General features: G+C 50.0%; 1 protein-coding gene across 4 annotated transcripts in view; it reads right to left on the bottom strand.

The window, feature by feature from the left end:
* The window catches only part of Pnpla1 (patatin-like phospholipase domain containing 1), a 32,023-nt gene extending 24,525 nt beyond the window's left edge, over positions 1 to 7,498 (bottom strand). Inside the window, exon 1 of one of the 4 annotated variants that reach the window (XM_006524585.3) lies at positions 6,713 to 7,498. In XM_006524585.3, the coding sequence (XP_006524648.1) occupies positions 6,713 to 6,917 (205 nt within the window). In that variant the 5' untranslated portion in view covers positions 6,918 to 7,498. Of the gene's footprint in view, positions 1 to 823; positions 1,052 to 6,712 lie in introns of those variants that run through there. The other 3 variants (NM_001034885.3, XM_006524581.4, XM_006524582.4) reach the window with 3 other exon arrangements.
* Between the last annotated feature and the right edge of the window lie 9,928 nt (positions 7,499 to 17,426).

Raw genomic sequence — 17,426 nt, 5'->3', positions numbered from 1 at the left:
AGTCTGATGCTAAGTATTGTAATGCTAAACATTGTATCCCAAGGATTAGTTACCTCAAGACCAGTGAATGCTCACCTAGGCCAGCTTTTGTTGGGTAAGCCCTGCTCCTCAATTTAAAACTATTGGTTGAATAAAGATGCCTGCAGCCTGAAGCTGGGCAGAAGAGAGATAGGCTGGGCTTGGGGGCCTGAGGGTAGAGCACCAAGCAGAAAGGAGGAGGAGGAAGGAAGAAGTCCCCATGGGGAAGGTACATCCTGAACTCATTGCCATGAGGACCAGCCAGCTGGAGTAGGAGCAGTCCAGGCAGAACTTGGCAAGCGATATCTCGGGATTACGGACAGAGAAGTAGACAAACTAGCATAGAGGGTGGATACCCACCCTGCTCTAGTGCCTTAAGGCTTTATATAAAGATTCTCTGTCTTTTATTTGGGAATTATATGATCAAGGGAGGGTAGAAACCCCCAAATATTATTTACTGCAACAGAAGTGTGGGGGTGAATACGGCCTACACTGCCACCGTAAAACGATTTTTTTGGGGTTTGAGACAGTCTCCAGTAGCCCAGACTGGTTTCAAATGCACTATGTAGCAAAGGCTAGCCTCGAACTCCCGGGCCCTCCAACTCCAACCTCGGAGTTACAGGTGAGCCTGCACTCTGCCATGCTTTTCTTTCATGTTCTTCCTCTTTGGTAAAACTGGGTCAGAACACCAATAAGTCTTTCTGCTACATTGTAAGGTGGGGAAGGGGAGGGAGGTCACAAGGCAGCTCCCGGGAGAAGGGTGTCTCCTACTGCAGCATCCTGGAGGGAGACGACCTGTACCCACCGAGTCATCATGCCTCCAGCCCAAGTCTTTCTTACTGTGGGTGTTGGCCCATGATGTCAGTCTTACGTCATCTCAGTCCATGTAGTGCACCTCGGTAATGCAGGGGATGCCAGCATGGCCACTTGCTGGATGGTCGGTGATTCTGCCTGGGCTTTTCCGCAGGACCCATTGCTTCCTTTCTTCAGCCTTCCCACTTGAGAAGCCCTTGTGAACTGAAATTCCCTTCTCTGAAACCGTGACATCAGGTGACCTGTGCCGTCCATCTTCTGGACACACTGGTTTCTCCACTCTGTCACCATGTCCTCCCACAATCTTGCTGGAGGCCTCCGGTCCTGCCCAGCCTGTCTCTCCCTTCCTAACTCCCACTCCTACTGCTGGCTCCCTCAGGCAGTGGCCTCACTCTGTGCCTTTCTAGAACCCAGCAGACACTTCCTCTCATGTTAGAACGACACTATGGAGAGGCAGGCATGGTGAGACATCCCTGTCTTCCTGTACTTGGGAGGCACAAACAGGAGGAACATGAGTTTGAGGTCAGCCTTGGCTACATGAAGGGCCAGCCTGGTCTATCTGAGACAGACAGAAATGGAAAGTATGGACAGAGGCGGGGAAGGTTTGCCATAAAGTCTTTTGGGGGAGGGGGTCTTGCTGTAGTAGCAGCAGAAGGGGGTGGAGCTGCCAGACCACCGGAATCTTTATCCTTTGATAAGAGACAGAAATTCTTTTGGGGCTGGCAAGATGGCTCCGTGTGCAAAGGCACTTGCTGCTAAGCCTGAAGATTTGAGTTTGATCCCTGGGACGGTGGAAAGAAAGAACAGACTCCTGAAAGCTGTCCTCTGCCCCGCCCCCCAGGTGTGCCACGTGCCCCCCATGCCCGCACACATAAACATGATAAAGGAATGTAACTTAAAATACCCTCTAAGGCAGTTATTTTCAAAATACAGGAAATCAAGCTCTGTGAGACTGTGTCCCACTTCTGGCCACATCAGAAACTTTGGATCCCTGTTGGTTGTCATGGAGACTGCCTCGCCTCATATAAATGGTGGTGTCATCTCTGATGAGGACCAGGCAGAGTGCTAGGTGCTTTTGTGATGTCGTCGTACCGACTGAAGTAGACCCATTAGAAGATGGGCCCTCTGCAGCCTCAGTTTCCCCAAGGAAGAGACAGAGAAGTCTCTGGTCAGAGAAGCCCTGAGTGGAAACAACTTTGAGGGAAGATGTGTGACTGAGCTTAAAGAATTTTTAAAGAAAAAAAGAAGGCAGGACACCATCGGAATGGATCGGTAGGTAAAGTTGCTTGTTGCCTAGTCTGATGAGCTGAGTTTGATACCCAGGACTGTGGGGTGCAGAGGAAACCCTAAGCAAAAGAAGGACTAAGTCACTGTGCTCTTGACCTGGGCACCACCATGTCAAAGACCCAATGCCTCGGCCTCGTGGAAATGGCAAAGCCATCCTCTAGTCTCTGTGTGGGTGTTGATAGTGTGTGCAGAAAATGCCCACCTCCCTGATATTTACAGCCTGCAGGTTGCTCCCCTGCAGGGAGAGACTGCTCCTACCAAGATTAGCGAAACCTGCCTCCAGCAGTATATAATATCCCTGACCTCTTAACCCGGTTGCATATACTAACCATGCCTTCTTGTCCAGCTATGTATATACCTTATCTCCTGGTATATCTGCATATAATAACCCTGTCCCCTTGTCCAGCTGTATATAAATCGTATCTCCTGGTTTATCCACATGTAATTACCCTGCCTCCGTGTCCTGCTGTTTATGATGAACACACCGGAGCTTCCACGTGCTACAGTTTCTCCATCAGGAAGCTCCGCCCACACCATCCTAGTTTTTCTGTTTATCTGTCATTTCTTTATCCCCTGACGCCCCTAGTCAAGGTTAGAAGGCCCAAGTCATGCAAGGACACAGCCGAGGACCTACCTGGGGGCAGGAGAGAGAAGCAGCTCCTGAAAGTTGTCCTCTGAGCACATGTTCAGCATGGCACTTGTGCACCCACACACGCGCAGACACTTGCTTGTGTATGCACACAGTAAGTATAATAAAGACAATTTCAAAAAGCAACAGATCTCCAGTTATGTGGTCCTGCATAAAGTATGAGGCAATGAACACACTTTCTCAGCTACTACGGATGCGTGCCAAATCCCCGAGAATAAGACAAGCAGAGAAACCCCTCGGACCCTTCTATATCAGTGCTGAGCCACAGGAAGTGCCGTGGAAAGGGAAGCCCTCTCCCGGCAGTAAAAACCATAAGAGCCTTAGAGAGAAACCTAGTCCCGGGGGCTGAGGCAGGAGAATCACAGTGAGTTCCAGGCAAGCCTGGTCTACAGAGTGAGACACAAACAAAACAAAGATCCTTAGACTGATAAACATATAATAAGTGACACCCAGTGTCTTTATTAAAGGGCATGGGGGTTATATTTACCATGGGAGGCTTAGTTCCAGATAAAATCGCTGCAACTGAGCCTTTCATGGTGGAGAGGGCAAAGAGGCGGAGAATAATAGAGGGAAGGTTTGAAGGAACAGAGAGAGGGAAGAGGAGGGGGAGGAAGAAGAGGAGGAGGGGGAAGCATGAAGCACACAGACATAGATGCAAGCAAAACTCCCATACACATTAAAAAAATAAATGTGCCGGGCGTGGTGGCGCATGCCTTTAATCCCAGCACTCGGGAGGCAGAGGCAGGCTGATTTCTGAGTTTGAGGCCAGCCTGGTCTACAAAGTGAGTTCCAGGACAGCCAGGGCTATACAGAGAAACCCTGTCTCGAAAAACCAAATAAATAAATAAATAAATAAATAAATAAATAAATACATCCTTGGGTGTGCTTGCCTATGCTTGATATTCTGGCACTGGAGAGGCAGAGGTAGGAGGACTCCTGGGGCTTCCTAGCCAGTCAGTCTAGCCTTGTGAGTGAGTTTCAAGCCACGGGGACCAACTCAATGGAGGTGTACGATGTTTCTGAGCTTAACACCAAGGTTCTCCTCTGGCCTCCACATGTTTGACACATACACACATACACACACACACCTCACATACACACATACATACATCTCACACACTCATACACATACACATCTCATGTACACACACATTACACACATGAGACACACACATGCATACCACACACATACACACATATATCTTATGCACATAAACACACATACACACATCTCTCACAGACGCACATACACTCACACACATGCATATCTCATATCACATCAAACATACACCTCACACACACGTCACACATACACACAATATCACCACTCCTGTGTGTGTCTGGGCATTAAACTGTATAGTCACTTCAGAGAATTCTCCAGCATGGCATAGAAGAGCCCACCAAAGGCTACTCTTGAGTCTAAGGGCTTACACGCATCCTGGGGATGCCTGACTCCAGCCAGCTTGCTCACTCCAACATTGTTTACAATCACAGGACTTGGGGTATCCATCAACAAAGCAATGAACTGAGAGGAGGTTAATAGTAGTGGCACATGGAAACTTGAGTTCAGGCCCCCACTGAGCTGCTGATAACAGATCAACAGCCCAGTTAATCCATCCTCTATGTTCTCCCCAAAGTGCTTTCTTTCTTTAAAAAAAACCCAAAATTATATATATATATATATATATATATATATATATATATATATATGTATTATATATATGTATATATATAATTTTCTTTATTTTTGGTTTTGTTTGGTTTTGTTTTGAGACAGGTCTCTCTATATAGCCCTGGCTAACCTGGAATTCACTCTGTAGTCCAGGTTGACCTTAAATTCACAGAGATCTGCCTGCCTCTGCCTCTCATGCACCAGGATTAAAGGCCCGCCCCACCATGCCTCAGCCCAAAATATTTTCCAGCCCATCCTTCAGTGTATCAGGTCTGTCTTAAAAACTCCGGCCCCCATGCTAACCCCTCAGCCACAAAGCCAGCATCCCACGGGAGTCCACTCTGCCAAGCAGCGATATGGTTTAAGTCATTCAAGCGTCCACTCTGGACAGACTAGGTTCCGGTTGAGTGCCCCACCTACTGTCTATACCACCTCGGGCTGTATTAGTGTCCTGTGACTCTGTTTCCTTCTTTATATAAAGGGAGATAATAACAGTTTCCCCCTCGGAATGGGGCTGTAAAGTCTGGATGAGTTAATATACTAAGAACTTTAAACAGGATGTGATACAAAGGGTATTCCGGTTATCAGGAAATCATGGGGCAGTAAATGACTGAACAAGATTGGTCCGTACACCTCACCCCTCCTTACATACTGCTATCCTCATGACCCATGCTGGGTCTAGGGCTTGATCCCTCCTAAAGTCCTCTTCATGACTTCCTCCCGTGCCCTGTAGTCCAGGGTGGCCTCAGGCTGGCTAAGCAGGTTTCTTATTTCTCCTATTGAACAAACTGAATCGATCCTAAAAGGTCTTGCTATAAACTTACTGGGAATATAGATACTGTTTTCTGAGACAAGGTTTTTCTGTGTAGCCTTGACTGTCCTGGAACTCACTCTGTAGACCAGGCTGGCTTTGAACTCAAGAGCTGCAACTGCCTCTGCCTCCTGAGTGCTGGGATTAAAGTCTGAAACGGTATATTTTTAAGAACTTACTATAAGGCAGCAGAGGCCAAGGCTAGGGGTGTGGTTCACTGGGAAGGGTGTTGGCCTAGCCTGTGCGAAGCCTTAGGTTCAATTCCCAGTACCACAAACATGGGCATGAAGTGTAGGTTAGCCCGGAAGAGCGGAGGCAGGAGGATCAGGTTATCCTCAACTGCATAGAGAGTTCAAGGCTAGATCCAATAACTGACACCTCAGAGCTCACTCATCCCCTAGTTGGTTTCTACTCTGGCCCCTCCAACCCAGCAGTCAGGCGTCCTTAAAACCCCCAAATTAGACAGTTGACAGTTTCCAGCACTCCGTGCCCCAGTCATGAAACAGTTCACTCCTATCCATCAAGTTCCTCCTTGGACAAACCCAGGTCAGGCCACCACGGGGCAGAAACCGGAAGACAGGGAGCTCAGCAACTGGCTTTTGTGTGCACAGAATTGAATACCAGGGCTAGGACTCAGTTTGGGGGCAGACTTGGCACCCCACAGGTGCATCAGCACTGGGTTGGAGCTGGCTGATACAGTCTCAAGTCACCAGATCCCTGATCCCTCCGTTGCTTCCTCCAACCTCAGCCCCAGTCCTCCTCCCCCAGGTCTGTCCCCCGGGGCCCAGAAATGTCCTTTCTCTAAATGTCTTACTTTGTGCAGTCTCCACCTAGATGCCTCCTCCTCAACATGGCCCACCCCCCCAAACATCTTTGGAACACGGTCCCCTTTCCCCCTTTAGCCCCAGCCGGGTGCAATTTGTTCACAGACACCCCCCACCCCCATCCCTTCCATCATGACACGAGAGACGTCTCCATTCGGAATTTTGCTGTCTTTTCTCTCTAGAACATTCTAGAACTTCACAGGGGCTCTACATTACAGCCTGGCATCGAGCAGGTGGGGGTTGGCCGGGCCAAGAAGGCTGTTGCTCATAGCCCTGGGTCAGCACTGTGGCCTCTGGCCCACCGGGGCACAGCTGAAGCTCCCACACTGTGTCCCACATCTGTCACCAGCTTCTCCTCAACTCAGGGTTTGCATGTTGGGAACCCCTCCTCCTCACTGGGAAGTTGAGGCAGTGTTTACAATTTAAAAGAAGCCTCGCCCATGGAGGAGGAGGAGGACGGAGGACGTGTGTGTGTGTGTGTGTGTGTGTGTGTGTGTGTGTGTGTGTGTGAAGGGGGACTACCCTGGCTGCCAGGCTTTCCCGCCTCTCTCCCCGTGCACTTCCAAGCTTGTCCAGGGTCTGTTCTGAGAAGCCCCCTCCAGCAGCCCCCTTCAAAGACACCAGAATAAAAGTCTTACCCATCTCAATCCCGCAGACGACCAAGGCCGCAATCACCGCTCCCGCTGACGTCCCTGCAAAGCGATGGGCTGTGTCCAGCATCCTCGGGGCCAGATCTCGCAGAGCATCCACGGCCCCAGCCTGGTAGTAGGAAAGGAACCCGCTCCCGGAGAAGGAGATGGAATGAGGGGTATCTGGGTCTCCTTTGAACACCTGTTCGTCCATGTTCGGGGTCTATGGCCTCCCAGCGGAGGAAGAACCCACACCTGTCTGCCTTGGCTCAGTATCTCCTTCTCCCCCAGCCAAGAGCAGGGAATGTGGCAACTCTACCAGCCCAGTCAGGCATCCACGGGTGGTTCATCCAGCCACTGCCTGGGCCTGTTTAGCTCTGCTGAGAGGTACCCCGGAAGGGCTGATAGGGATCCCCAGGTACTGGATGAAATGTAGACAGTCCTTAGAGTCATGGGCAGGGGCGTGGTCCTGCAGACCCCTTGCTCACTTCATGCCCTTGCTAGACTTCTGTCAGGTACAGGCTCTTCAGCGCTCTCCACCCATCCGGAGCGCACCTAGGAGCGGGGCATTCCCTGCACCCTGCTCTGGACGGTGTCCACAGAGGCGGTGCCTCTCAGCATCCAGTTGCAAAATCTCTGCCTCGCCCTGTGCCTCCCTCACTGACAGGCTGCTCTTCACTGACAGGACGCAGAGTTACACGCCACGCCCCCTATCCGCCACGCCCCCTCCCCAGCCTGTGTTCCCCTCACTTCCATTGTGGGCTGCAGGATGGCTTTGGCTTTCAATGGGGAGGAGCAACTCATACCACCCCATGCCCCTCCCCCACCCCATTCAGACTCTGGAAAGTTCTTACACAAAACACCTCTCTATTTATTCTTACCTTAGGATTGGCTCTGGGCAAAAACTGTAACAGAGAAGTATGGCTCTGGGTGTTTGCCCTGGTTTGCTTTCCATTGCTGTGATAAAACACCGTGACCAAAAGCAACTTGGGGAGAAAAGGGTTATTTCAGCTCACAGTTTAAGGTTCATCATGAAAGTCAAGGCAGGGCGAGAGGAACCAATGCAGGTTTGCTCCCCCATCGCTACACGCTGTCTCCTTCCTTCCTTCCTTCCTTCCTTCCTTCCTTTCTTTCTTTCTTTCTTTCTTGTAAAGATTTATTTAGTACACTGCATCTTCAGACACTCCAGAAGAGGGCGTCAGATTTGTTACGAGGATGGTTGTGAGCCACCATGCGGTTGCTGGGATTTGAACTCAGGACCTTTGGAAGAGCAGTCACTACTCTTAACCGCTGAGCCTTCTCTCCAGCCCCCAACCTGCTTTCTTACACAGACTCAGACCACCTGCCTAGGAATGGCACCGCCCACAGTGGGCTGAGCCTTCTTCCATCAATCATTAATCAAGAAAATACCCTATAGACTTGCCGATCTGATGGCGGCCGATCTGATGGCGGCAACTCCTCCAATGAGAGTCCCTCTTCGCAGCGTCCATCAGTAACCAGCCAGAAGTCGCCAGCCTCCTTCCTACCTCTTCTTATTCTGTCATCTCCCTGTCCCTGGCCTGGTCCGTGCAGGTCTTCTCTCTTGCCTCTCAGTCCTGTGCCAGCTCCAGAGGCCTGAAGAGGGTATCCGATGCCCTGCAGCCGGAATCACAGGCAGTTGTGAGCTGCCTGATATAGGTGCTGGGAACTGAACACCGGTCCTCAGGGAGAGAGCATCATGTCTTCAGCTGGAGTGCTGTCTCTTGGGTGTGCAGGAGGGAAGAGGACAGCGAGCTTGGTCATTCCAAGATGGCCACATGAATAGATAGCTTGTGGATGGGGGTCAGGGGTCGGGGGTCATGAGGTCTCATGTGGGGTGTCTGGGTCTCCTCATCAGGGTCAGGGCAGAGAGATGTTTTGGTAAGGGACAGGGGCTTGGGGACCAGGGTTAGCTCTAGGGCTACTCAGCATGATTTCTGAGAGGAGGGATTTTCTCACCCAAAAAGGTCACTGCGGATCACTAAGGCAGCAAAAAGCTTTCCTAGTCCCCTCCTTCCCGTCCTCCTCCCTCTCCCCTACTTCTTCCTCTTCTCTGCTCTCCCTCCTCCTCCTCTGCATCCTCCCCTCTTCCCACTCCTCCTCTTTCCCCTCCTCTCCCTCCTCCCACTCTTCCTCTGACTTTTCTCCCTCCTCCTTCTCCTCCTCCTTCTCCTCCTCGTTCCCCTCCCCCTCCTCCCCTGCCTTCTCCCCACTCCACCTTTCCTTTATCCTCCGTCTCTCCCTGTCCTCTCCCTCCTCTTCCATATTCTCCCTCCTCCTTTTTCTCTTCCCTCCTCTCTTTCCTCCTCCACCCTCACAGCCATCACTGTCACTGTCACCATCACCCCATGGTAGCAGGACCAGAATTAGAACTGAGACAAGTTGTCTCTCTCCTAGTCCCAGTTGGCCCCAGCCACTCTATAGGTGGGGACAATGATGTCTTTCCTGGAGTTCCTGTCAACTGATGATTTCATTGATCCAAACTGGCAATACAGAGTCCAGCACCCACTAAGGAGGGAGCCTTCCAGGGTTCCATCTTACACAGAGCTTCAGACATGTAATTGTCAGATTTGGAAGGCAGGTTGTGTGTGTGTGTGTGTGTGTGTGTGTGTGTGTGTGTGTGTGTGTGTGTGTGTCGGGGACATGTAACAGGAAGAAGCCAATGGCTTTTGGCAATGAGAACAAGGAGAAATGCCGCCTCAACTCCCCCAGACCACAGACCAGATACTGACAGGTTTCCTGGGACTCTGACAAGCAACTGTGAAGTAACCAGAGATGCAGCCAAGGCGCCCTGTAATTAACTGCTACATTGTGCAAGGCTAGATTGCCTCAGGAGGAACAAAGAGGGAGGGAGAGAGGGCAGGTTGAGCTATGACATCAGAAGCTGGGGACTGGAGACTAGAGATGGGGGAGCAGTGTGCAGGGCAGGGGACAGCTCTGGGCTTCCTTTGGAGGGAGGCATGATGAACTCAGGGGCATGGGAGGGGCTCTTGGGGTCAGACAGACAGGTTGACTCCCTGGCTCTGTACTGCTGTTTACACGCAGTGGGACCCGCACAGTACACCTGGATTTTCCTCATTTGCAAAACAGGCAGCAGTAGTTCTCAAGCTTGACAGGAGTTACAGAGGTGACAGATAAAGGCTATGCCTGGCAGGTGACAGGCCTGTCACTATCAGAAGGCAATAGAGGCCAAGGTTTCTGTAAAAGATGGATCCTAGAGTCTGTGGAAGAGAAGAGTAAGTAGGTCAGAAGGGACACATGTGACCTCCACTGCGCGGGGCGGGGGACCTTTGGAGGACACTCCAGCTGGAGAGTCGTGGAAGGGAGGACAGATTAGGGTCGGTGATCCAGGAAGATGAATGGCTGGAGGGTGAGTCAGCAAAGCTATTGCCACAGAGCCTTGGATGTGGGACTGGCTGGGTGAGCAAGGTGATTCACGGATAATGCCTGGTTTTCTGCCTGTGGCTAGGGAGAGACAGGGTGCCTGTGGCAGACCCAGAAACTGGGACACTGGTGAGGAAACTGGATGAAGATTTTATCTATCTGTCTGTTTGTCCATCCGTCCATCTTAAGATTTAGGAGGTAGAAAGACAGCTCAGCAGTTGCTTCTATTGCAAAGGACCTAGGTTCAAATTCCAGCACCAGTGAGGGTACTTAAAACCATTCAGAACTCTAGTTTTAGAGGATCTGGTGCCCTCTTCTGGCCACTAGGGGCACTACATACATATGGTACACACGCAGGCACAACAGCCATGCTCATAAAATAAGAATGAAGTGAAAATACTATATTTGTACTTTTTTAAAGCTTGGCATGGTGTGTAATGCCTTTAATATCAGCACTTGGGAGGCAGAAACAGGACGATCTCTAGGAGTTTGAGGCCAGGCAATGCTATATAACCTGGTCTTGTCTCAAAATAAATAAGAAACAAACAAATAATAAATAGTGTCTGTGTTTGTGTTCAAGCTGGGTGCCCATGTGGAGATCAAGGGATAACTTTCTGAAGTGGACTCTTGCTACAGTTTTCAGCTGTCACCTTGACTTCTGTGGTAAGTGAAAACCTCAGTTAAGAACTGCCCCCATCTGGCGCACGCCTTTAATCCCAGCCCCTGAGAGGCAGAGGCAGGTGGATCTCTGGTAGCTTGAGGTCTACAGAGCAAGTTCCAGGACAGCCAGGGCTACATAGCCCTGTCTCCTAAAACAAAAAACAAAAACTGAATTGCCTCCCTTATACTGGCCTGTGGGCATGTCTGTGGACATCTTCTTTCTCGAGACAGGGTTTCTCTGTGTAGCCCTGGCTGTCCTGGAACTCACTTTGTAGACCAGGCTGGCCTTGAATTCAGAAATCCGCCTGCCTCTGCCTCCCGAGTGCTGGGATTAAAGGCGTGCGCCACCACATCTTCTTGATTGTTAATTGATGTAGGAAGGCCCAACCCACTGTACCATGTGGTCCTGAGGAAGGTGGGGCTGGGTTGTGTAAGAAAGGAAGCTGAGGGGAGGGGGGTAGAGCCCCCAAATCCTGCCTCCCAGTTCCTGCCAAGGCTGCTTCTGTGATACATTGTAACAGCAGCCAGATTAACTCTTTCCTCCCGGAGCAGCTTTTGGTCATGGTGTTATCAGACCAACAGAAATGCAAACTAGAAAAGGTCTCTTTCCACCACGTGGGACCTAGCATTTGAACTCGGGACCTTGGGTTTGGCAACAAGTGCCTTTACCCACAAAGCCATCTCACTGACCCAAACTCACAAGTTTTAGAATAATTTAATTGCTACAAAGGAGAAAAAAGTAACACCTCATAGAACATTGTCATGGTCCACGGGAAGTGTGAGTTTCTGAGACTTCCCCGGCTGCTTTGACAATGTTGTGCCAGGAAGTGTTCATGAACCCCGAAAAACTACCAAGGAGCCGTTTCTGATGAAATCACATTAGGGTCTCTTTCTTACAAGCAGTTTGGTGAGGTAGCCCTGAACTCTCAATGGGACACGGTTTTATAGGAAATGGAGGCAGATGAGGGAGTGTCTGTCCAGACAAGCATCTAATTGAATGTTGTAAGCCGACAGGTGGGGGCTCTGAAGCAAGACCATATACAGTCACAGACAGTCTGAAAGTACACCTGAAACAATCGGACTAATCTTTGATTGACTGTTGATAGGAAGTAGCTAGGGAGTTACTCTGGGGTATGGGCCAAGGACAAGCCTGGGGGTCCTTCCTGGTACTTGGGTGCAGCTGGCGTTCAACTGCAGGTCAAGATCTCAGGCTATTTTTCTTCTAAGATGGAGGCCTCTCAACAACATGAGAAAAATGACTTAGGGAGGTGTTTTGAGGGTACGGCCCATTACAGTGGAAAAGGCAATGGGCAGGACTGGGGATGGCTGGTCACACCGCAGTCAGGAGGCAGGAAGATAAATGCTGTCAATCAGCTCCTTTCCACTCAGTTGGGGACCCCAGGCCATGGGGTTGTGCCACCCACAATCCAGCTGGACCTTCCCAGCTAACACCCTCACAGGCAGACAGGTCCAGAGGTACGACTCCCAGGTAATTCCAGATGCACTCAGGCCCACCTAGAAGGTGGACAGCACAGGGCTTACAGGGTGGAGAGCTATTCTTAATTTATTGTGCTTGGTACTGGAATATGGAGTCGACTTGTGAAAAAGTGAATTAGACAGGGTGTGGTGGTAAATGCTCGTGATCTGAGCACCAGGGAGACTGAGTCCCAGATGACCAGCCTGGGTTGCCTACATACTTTGTCTTAGAGACAAAAGCAAAACAAACAAACAAACAAACAATCCACAAACAAATTCCTAACCCTCTTCTCTTTCACTCTGCACCTGGCACATATTGCACTCAGGGGCCCCTGGGATGGCGCTGGCTTCCCCTGCTTGTCTCTAAGCCCCTCAGGGAAGGTACCTGGGCACCGCAGATCCCAACTCACAAATATTTGCTCCGTGAGTAGAGGCTCACAGTGGTGTTCTGTGAAGCGGTGAAACCCTGGCAACAGCTGACCTGACAGCTCAGGACCCGACCTGTCCTCAGACTGTGTTATACTCGCCCGCCCCACAAAACTGAAACACTGAGTAGGTGGATGGAAGGGAGTCTACAGGGAAACTGAGGCGCACGCAAGGGTATACAGAACAAAAGCCATCAGCATGGTGGGGATGGGACCTGAATCTAGCTTTACTATATTTTAAGAGAAAAAGCAAACTATAGGAGGTGCGTGTGTGTGTGTGTGTGTGTGTGTGTGTGTGTGTGTGTGATATATGCTGCTGTCTGGGTTAGGAGGAGGGCAAAGCATGTAGTCATAGAAGAGGAAGCCTCTGAATAGCACACAGACTTGGGCAGCTTCCAGGGAAGGGGACTGAGTCCCTCAATACCCAACCAATTGAATAGGTTTCTGATCAGAAATGAAATAATTTCTTTCTTTCTTTTTTTTTTTTTTTTTTGGTTTTTCGAGACAGGGTTTCTCTGTGTAGCCCTGACTGTCCTGGAACTCACTCTGTAGACCAGGCTGGCCTCAAACTCAGAAATCCGCCTGCCTCTGCCTCCCCAGTGCTGGGATTAAAGGCGTGCGCCACCACGCCCGGCTTCAGAAATGAAATAATTTCTTAAATGTGTTACATTTTATCTTTATTCATTCATTCATTCATTCATTCATTCATTCATTCAGTGTAGGACAAGGCTACACATGCTAGTTTGCATGCAAAGGTCAGAGAGCAACTTGAAGGAGCTGGTTGGTCTGATTCTTCCACCATGTGGACTCCAGGGATTGAACTCATGAACCCGGACTTCACAGCAATCACGTTTACCTGCTGGACCATCTCCATGGCTTTCAAAAAGCAAACAGTTGGAAGCTGGGTGTCCTGGAGTCCAGCTTTAATCCAGCACTCGGGAGACAGAGGCAACAAGCTCTCTGTGAGTTTGGAGCCAGTTTGAATATGATCAAGTTCCAGGCCAATCGCGGCTATATAATGAAACTCTGTCTTTAAAAGAAAAGTGTTTTTAAAAATTTAAAACTAATTTGATTGTAGGTTTTTAAATTTTTGTTTCATGAGTATGGGTATCTCACCTGAGTGTACACAAATGTGCTGGCTGCGGGAATGGGAGGAAGGCTTTGGGACTGGAGTTACAGGTGGCTGTGAGCCACCACACAAATGCTGGGAACCGAGCCCAGGTCCTCTGAAAGAATAGTCTATGCTCTTAACCACTGAGCCATCTCTCCGGCCCCCCGATTTTTGGTCTTAAAACAAATGCACCTGCCTCTTGGATGCAGGGTCCTAGGTTCAGTACGCAACACCACACGTGTGGAACAGGTTTTTTTCTTTTCTTTTTCTACTTTATGCCATGATTGTCAGGCAAAACCCCCATCCCTCTAAGATGGCTCAGATGAAGACATCTTCAATACTACACAGTTCAAGTTTACATCTGGGAGGAGTCTGATATTATAAGCAGAGTACATGGGGGTCTGGGCACTGGAGAGATGGTGTGGGATTTAAAAGCTCTTGCAGAGAATTTGGGTTTGGTTCCTAGCACCCACATGGTGGCCCACAACCATCTGTCACTCCAGATCCAAGGGGTCTGATGCCCTCTTCTGGCTTCCCTGAGCACCAGGTGCACACATGCAAAACAAAAAAATAAAAATATAAGACCGGAAGGGGGGAGAGTGGAGCCATTGTCATGGGCAGTAGGCTTGAGAGTTACAAGGCTTAAATGTCCGGGGACAAACTTTCTTTTTCCATGGGTCTCAAAGCTGCACACAGGGCAGTCAGCTGGCAGAGGACGGCTGGCTTTTTAAGAATTAGGAGCCGGGGGCTGGAGAGACGGCTCAGCGTATAAGAGCACTGACTGCTCTTCCAAAGGTCCTGAGTTCAAATCCCAGCAACCACATGGTGGCTCACAACCATCCATAGTGATATCTGATGCCCTCTTCTGGGGTGTCTGAAGACAGCTAGAGTGTACTTACCTATAATAAATAAATAAATAAATAAATAAATAAATCTTAAAAAAAAAAAGAATTAGGAGCCGGGCGGTGTTGTACTTACCTATAATAAATAAATAAATAAATAAATAAATAAATAAATCTTTAAAAAAAAAAAAAAAGAATTAGGAGCCGGGCGGTGGTGGCACTCACCTTTAATCCCAGCACTCGGGAGGCAGAGGCAGGCAGATTTCTGAGTTCGAGGCCAGCCTGGTCCACAAAGTGAGTTCCAGGACAGCCAGGGCTACACAGAGAAACCCTATCTGGAAAACAAACAAACAAACAAACAAACAAAAAAGAATTAGGGCCTTCTGCTGTCAGCTAGAAGTGTCTTGCCAGTAGGGCCCAAGCCAGTCGATGAGTCACTGAAGGCCGTAGGAGTCACAGGAGGTGGTGGCTCTGCCTTGCTGCTTTCCAGCCCCACACAGATCAGGGACAGGGACAGCACCTGCCTGCTCTGCTTCTGAGAAGCATGAGCTCAGATACCCCAACACCAGGCTCCGGGTTCTCATCTTCCACCCCTAATATGTGGAATTACGCTCCCTTGCCTAGCTGCCTTCAGACTGCCACTGGGAGGACCAGGGCACCTCAAGTCCTCTGCTGCTCACCTTGGCAGTAAGAGTGAGCGCTCCTCTTCCCTGGGCAAGGTTTTTAAGGCACCACACTGAAGTGCTTTGCTCGGTTTTGTTTTTCATCTGTACCAGGCTAGCCTCAGACTTTGATCCTCCGGCCTCCACCTCCTGGCTGGGATTGGGGGCCTGCGTCACTCACTGTGCTGAGTTTTCTGGGGTGCTGAGGAGGGAGAGCGGGCTCATGGGCATGTTACCCTCACACGGCCAACCAAGCCAGATCCTGGGCCTCCTGCGGGAGATGAAGTTATAGGAAAGGGCTCACCCCGGCTTCATGCTGCCCTACTGTGTGCTGAGCACTGACACATGCCCTCCCTCAAAAGAAGCATTCCGAGACTGGACCTGGATGGATGGCCGAAGGGTGGAGGAGGAAGTGATCTGGGAGGAACCTGATAGAGGAGTCAGGATGCTGGCTGGAGTGTTTGTGGCCCCCTTTTTCAGATGTCATAGAAAATGTATTAAGGTGGGGGAAAAAAAGAGACACACAATAAAAACTGGGGGTGGGGGCAGGGGTAGGGGTGGGGGGTGCAGCATTGTGCAGGGCTCTGGAATCAGACTTAAAGACCCCAGCTCTGCCACGCCATTCCCTGGCTATGTGACTCAGACAAGGTGCTTACCCTCTCTGAGGCTCAATCCAAGTACAAAAGGGGCGTGGACGAGGGAACCTTCCAGGCAGCGAGAACCAGTCTCAGAAAAACAAACGGAGAGAAAAAAAAATTGATCTGGTCCATGCCAAAACCTTAGAAGAATAAGCATCGGGGTATAGGTTTCAAGAAGGAAGGAACCATGCCTCAGGACGCCAGAGGGAAGAGGCAGCACGGGGCTAGAGAGGAGACACACCAGCTTCTGTCTCTATTTTAACATCTCAGAGGTACCTGTGCACCCCTTTGAACAGCAGTGGTGTTTGCTGATTGCCCCCATGGCTGCTTGCGGCAGAGCTGACATTATACTGGTGCCAACATGGCACCCATCACTGAACAACTGGTGAGTGCAAACCACCTTGGGGCAGATCCTTCTCTAGCCAGGGTGGGGAGGAAGTACCTGGCCAAGTCAACATCATATCTGGATGAGTCCGGAAAACACAAACATAGACCCAAGGGAACCTCCTGGCAGGTAGGGGAATGGTTACAAGCACTTTGAGCAAACAATGCATTCCCCAGGCCTCTGCCTGCACCCTGGGAAATCCTTACCCAGACTGCACAGATACCCTAGGGAAACAATTACCAATCTTCATAGTAGCATTCCTAGAAACAAATCATTGAACACACTAGATGCCCTCAATCTACAGTAAGGAAGCAATCATGTCTCCATAGACTGGGCCGTAGGAATGAACGTCGTATACCACAGCCAGACACCCACTACACTAACCAAAGTCCATTACTGTAGGTGCAATAGAAGCAAGCTGTAGCTGGACCTGGTGATGTGTGCCTGCAATCTCAGGATGTGGGAGGTGATATATCACACGATGATATATGGGACCTGGTCAGTGTGGCTCTTCAAGCCAGCACCAAGAATGCACCTCTTGACGGCCAATATAAGAGGCAGTGAGAACGAACCCTCAGGAGGCCATCCAATCTGGAAGGTGGGCCAGGCCACTCTGTTTGTTTTTGGTTGGTTGTTTGGTTTTGATTTTTCAAGATAGGGTTTCTCTGTATAGCCCTGGCTGTCCTGGAACTCACTCTGTAGACCAGGCTGGCCTCGAACTCAGATATCTGCCTGCCTCTGCCTCCCAAGTGCTGGGATTAAAGGCGTGCAGTCAATGTTCTTAACCACTGAACCATCTCTCCAGCCCCTGGCCAGGCTACTCTGAGGGGCAAAAAGTAATCCACTTATTTTTCTTCACATCTACTGAAAGATTGTGAGCTCCAGTCTTAACCTCCCTCCAGTGTTCTAGAGTAAAGCTCAGAGGGGTGGAAGGTCCATGTCCAATTCTGTCCAAAAATAATGTCAGTCCTAGTCCACATACAAAAAGAGAAACAGGAAATAAAATACCAACATGCTCCTGCCACGAGCGCCAGAGAAGATACACTGAATAACTTGGTAGTGGTCTCTTTGCCACTAACCCCAGGTGAAGTCGAACCTTCTTGGATCTGATTTCCCACTGAG

Source organism: Mus musculus, chromosome 17 (assembly GCF_000001635.26).
Source record: "Mus musculus strain C57BL/6J chromosome 17, GRCm38.p6 C57BL/6J".
Lineage (NCBI taxonomy): Eukaryota > Metazoa > Chordata > Mammalia > Rodentia > Muridae > Mus > Mus musculus.
Note: the sequence above shows the minus strand (reverse complement) of the source record. Positions and strands in the feature narration are given on the sequence as shown.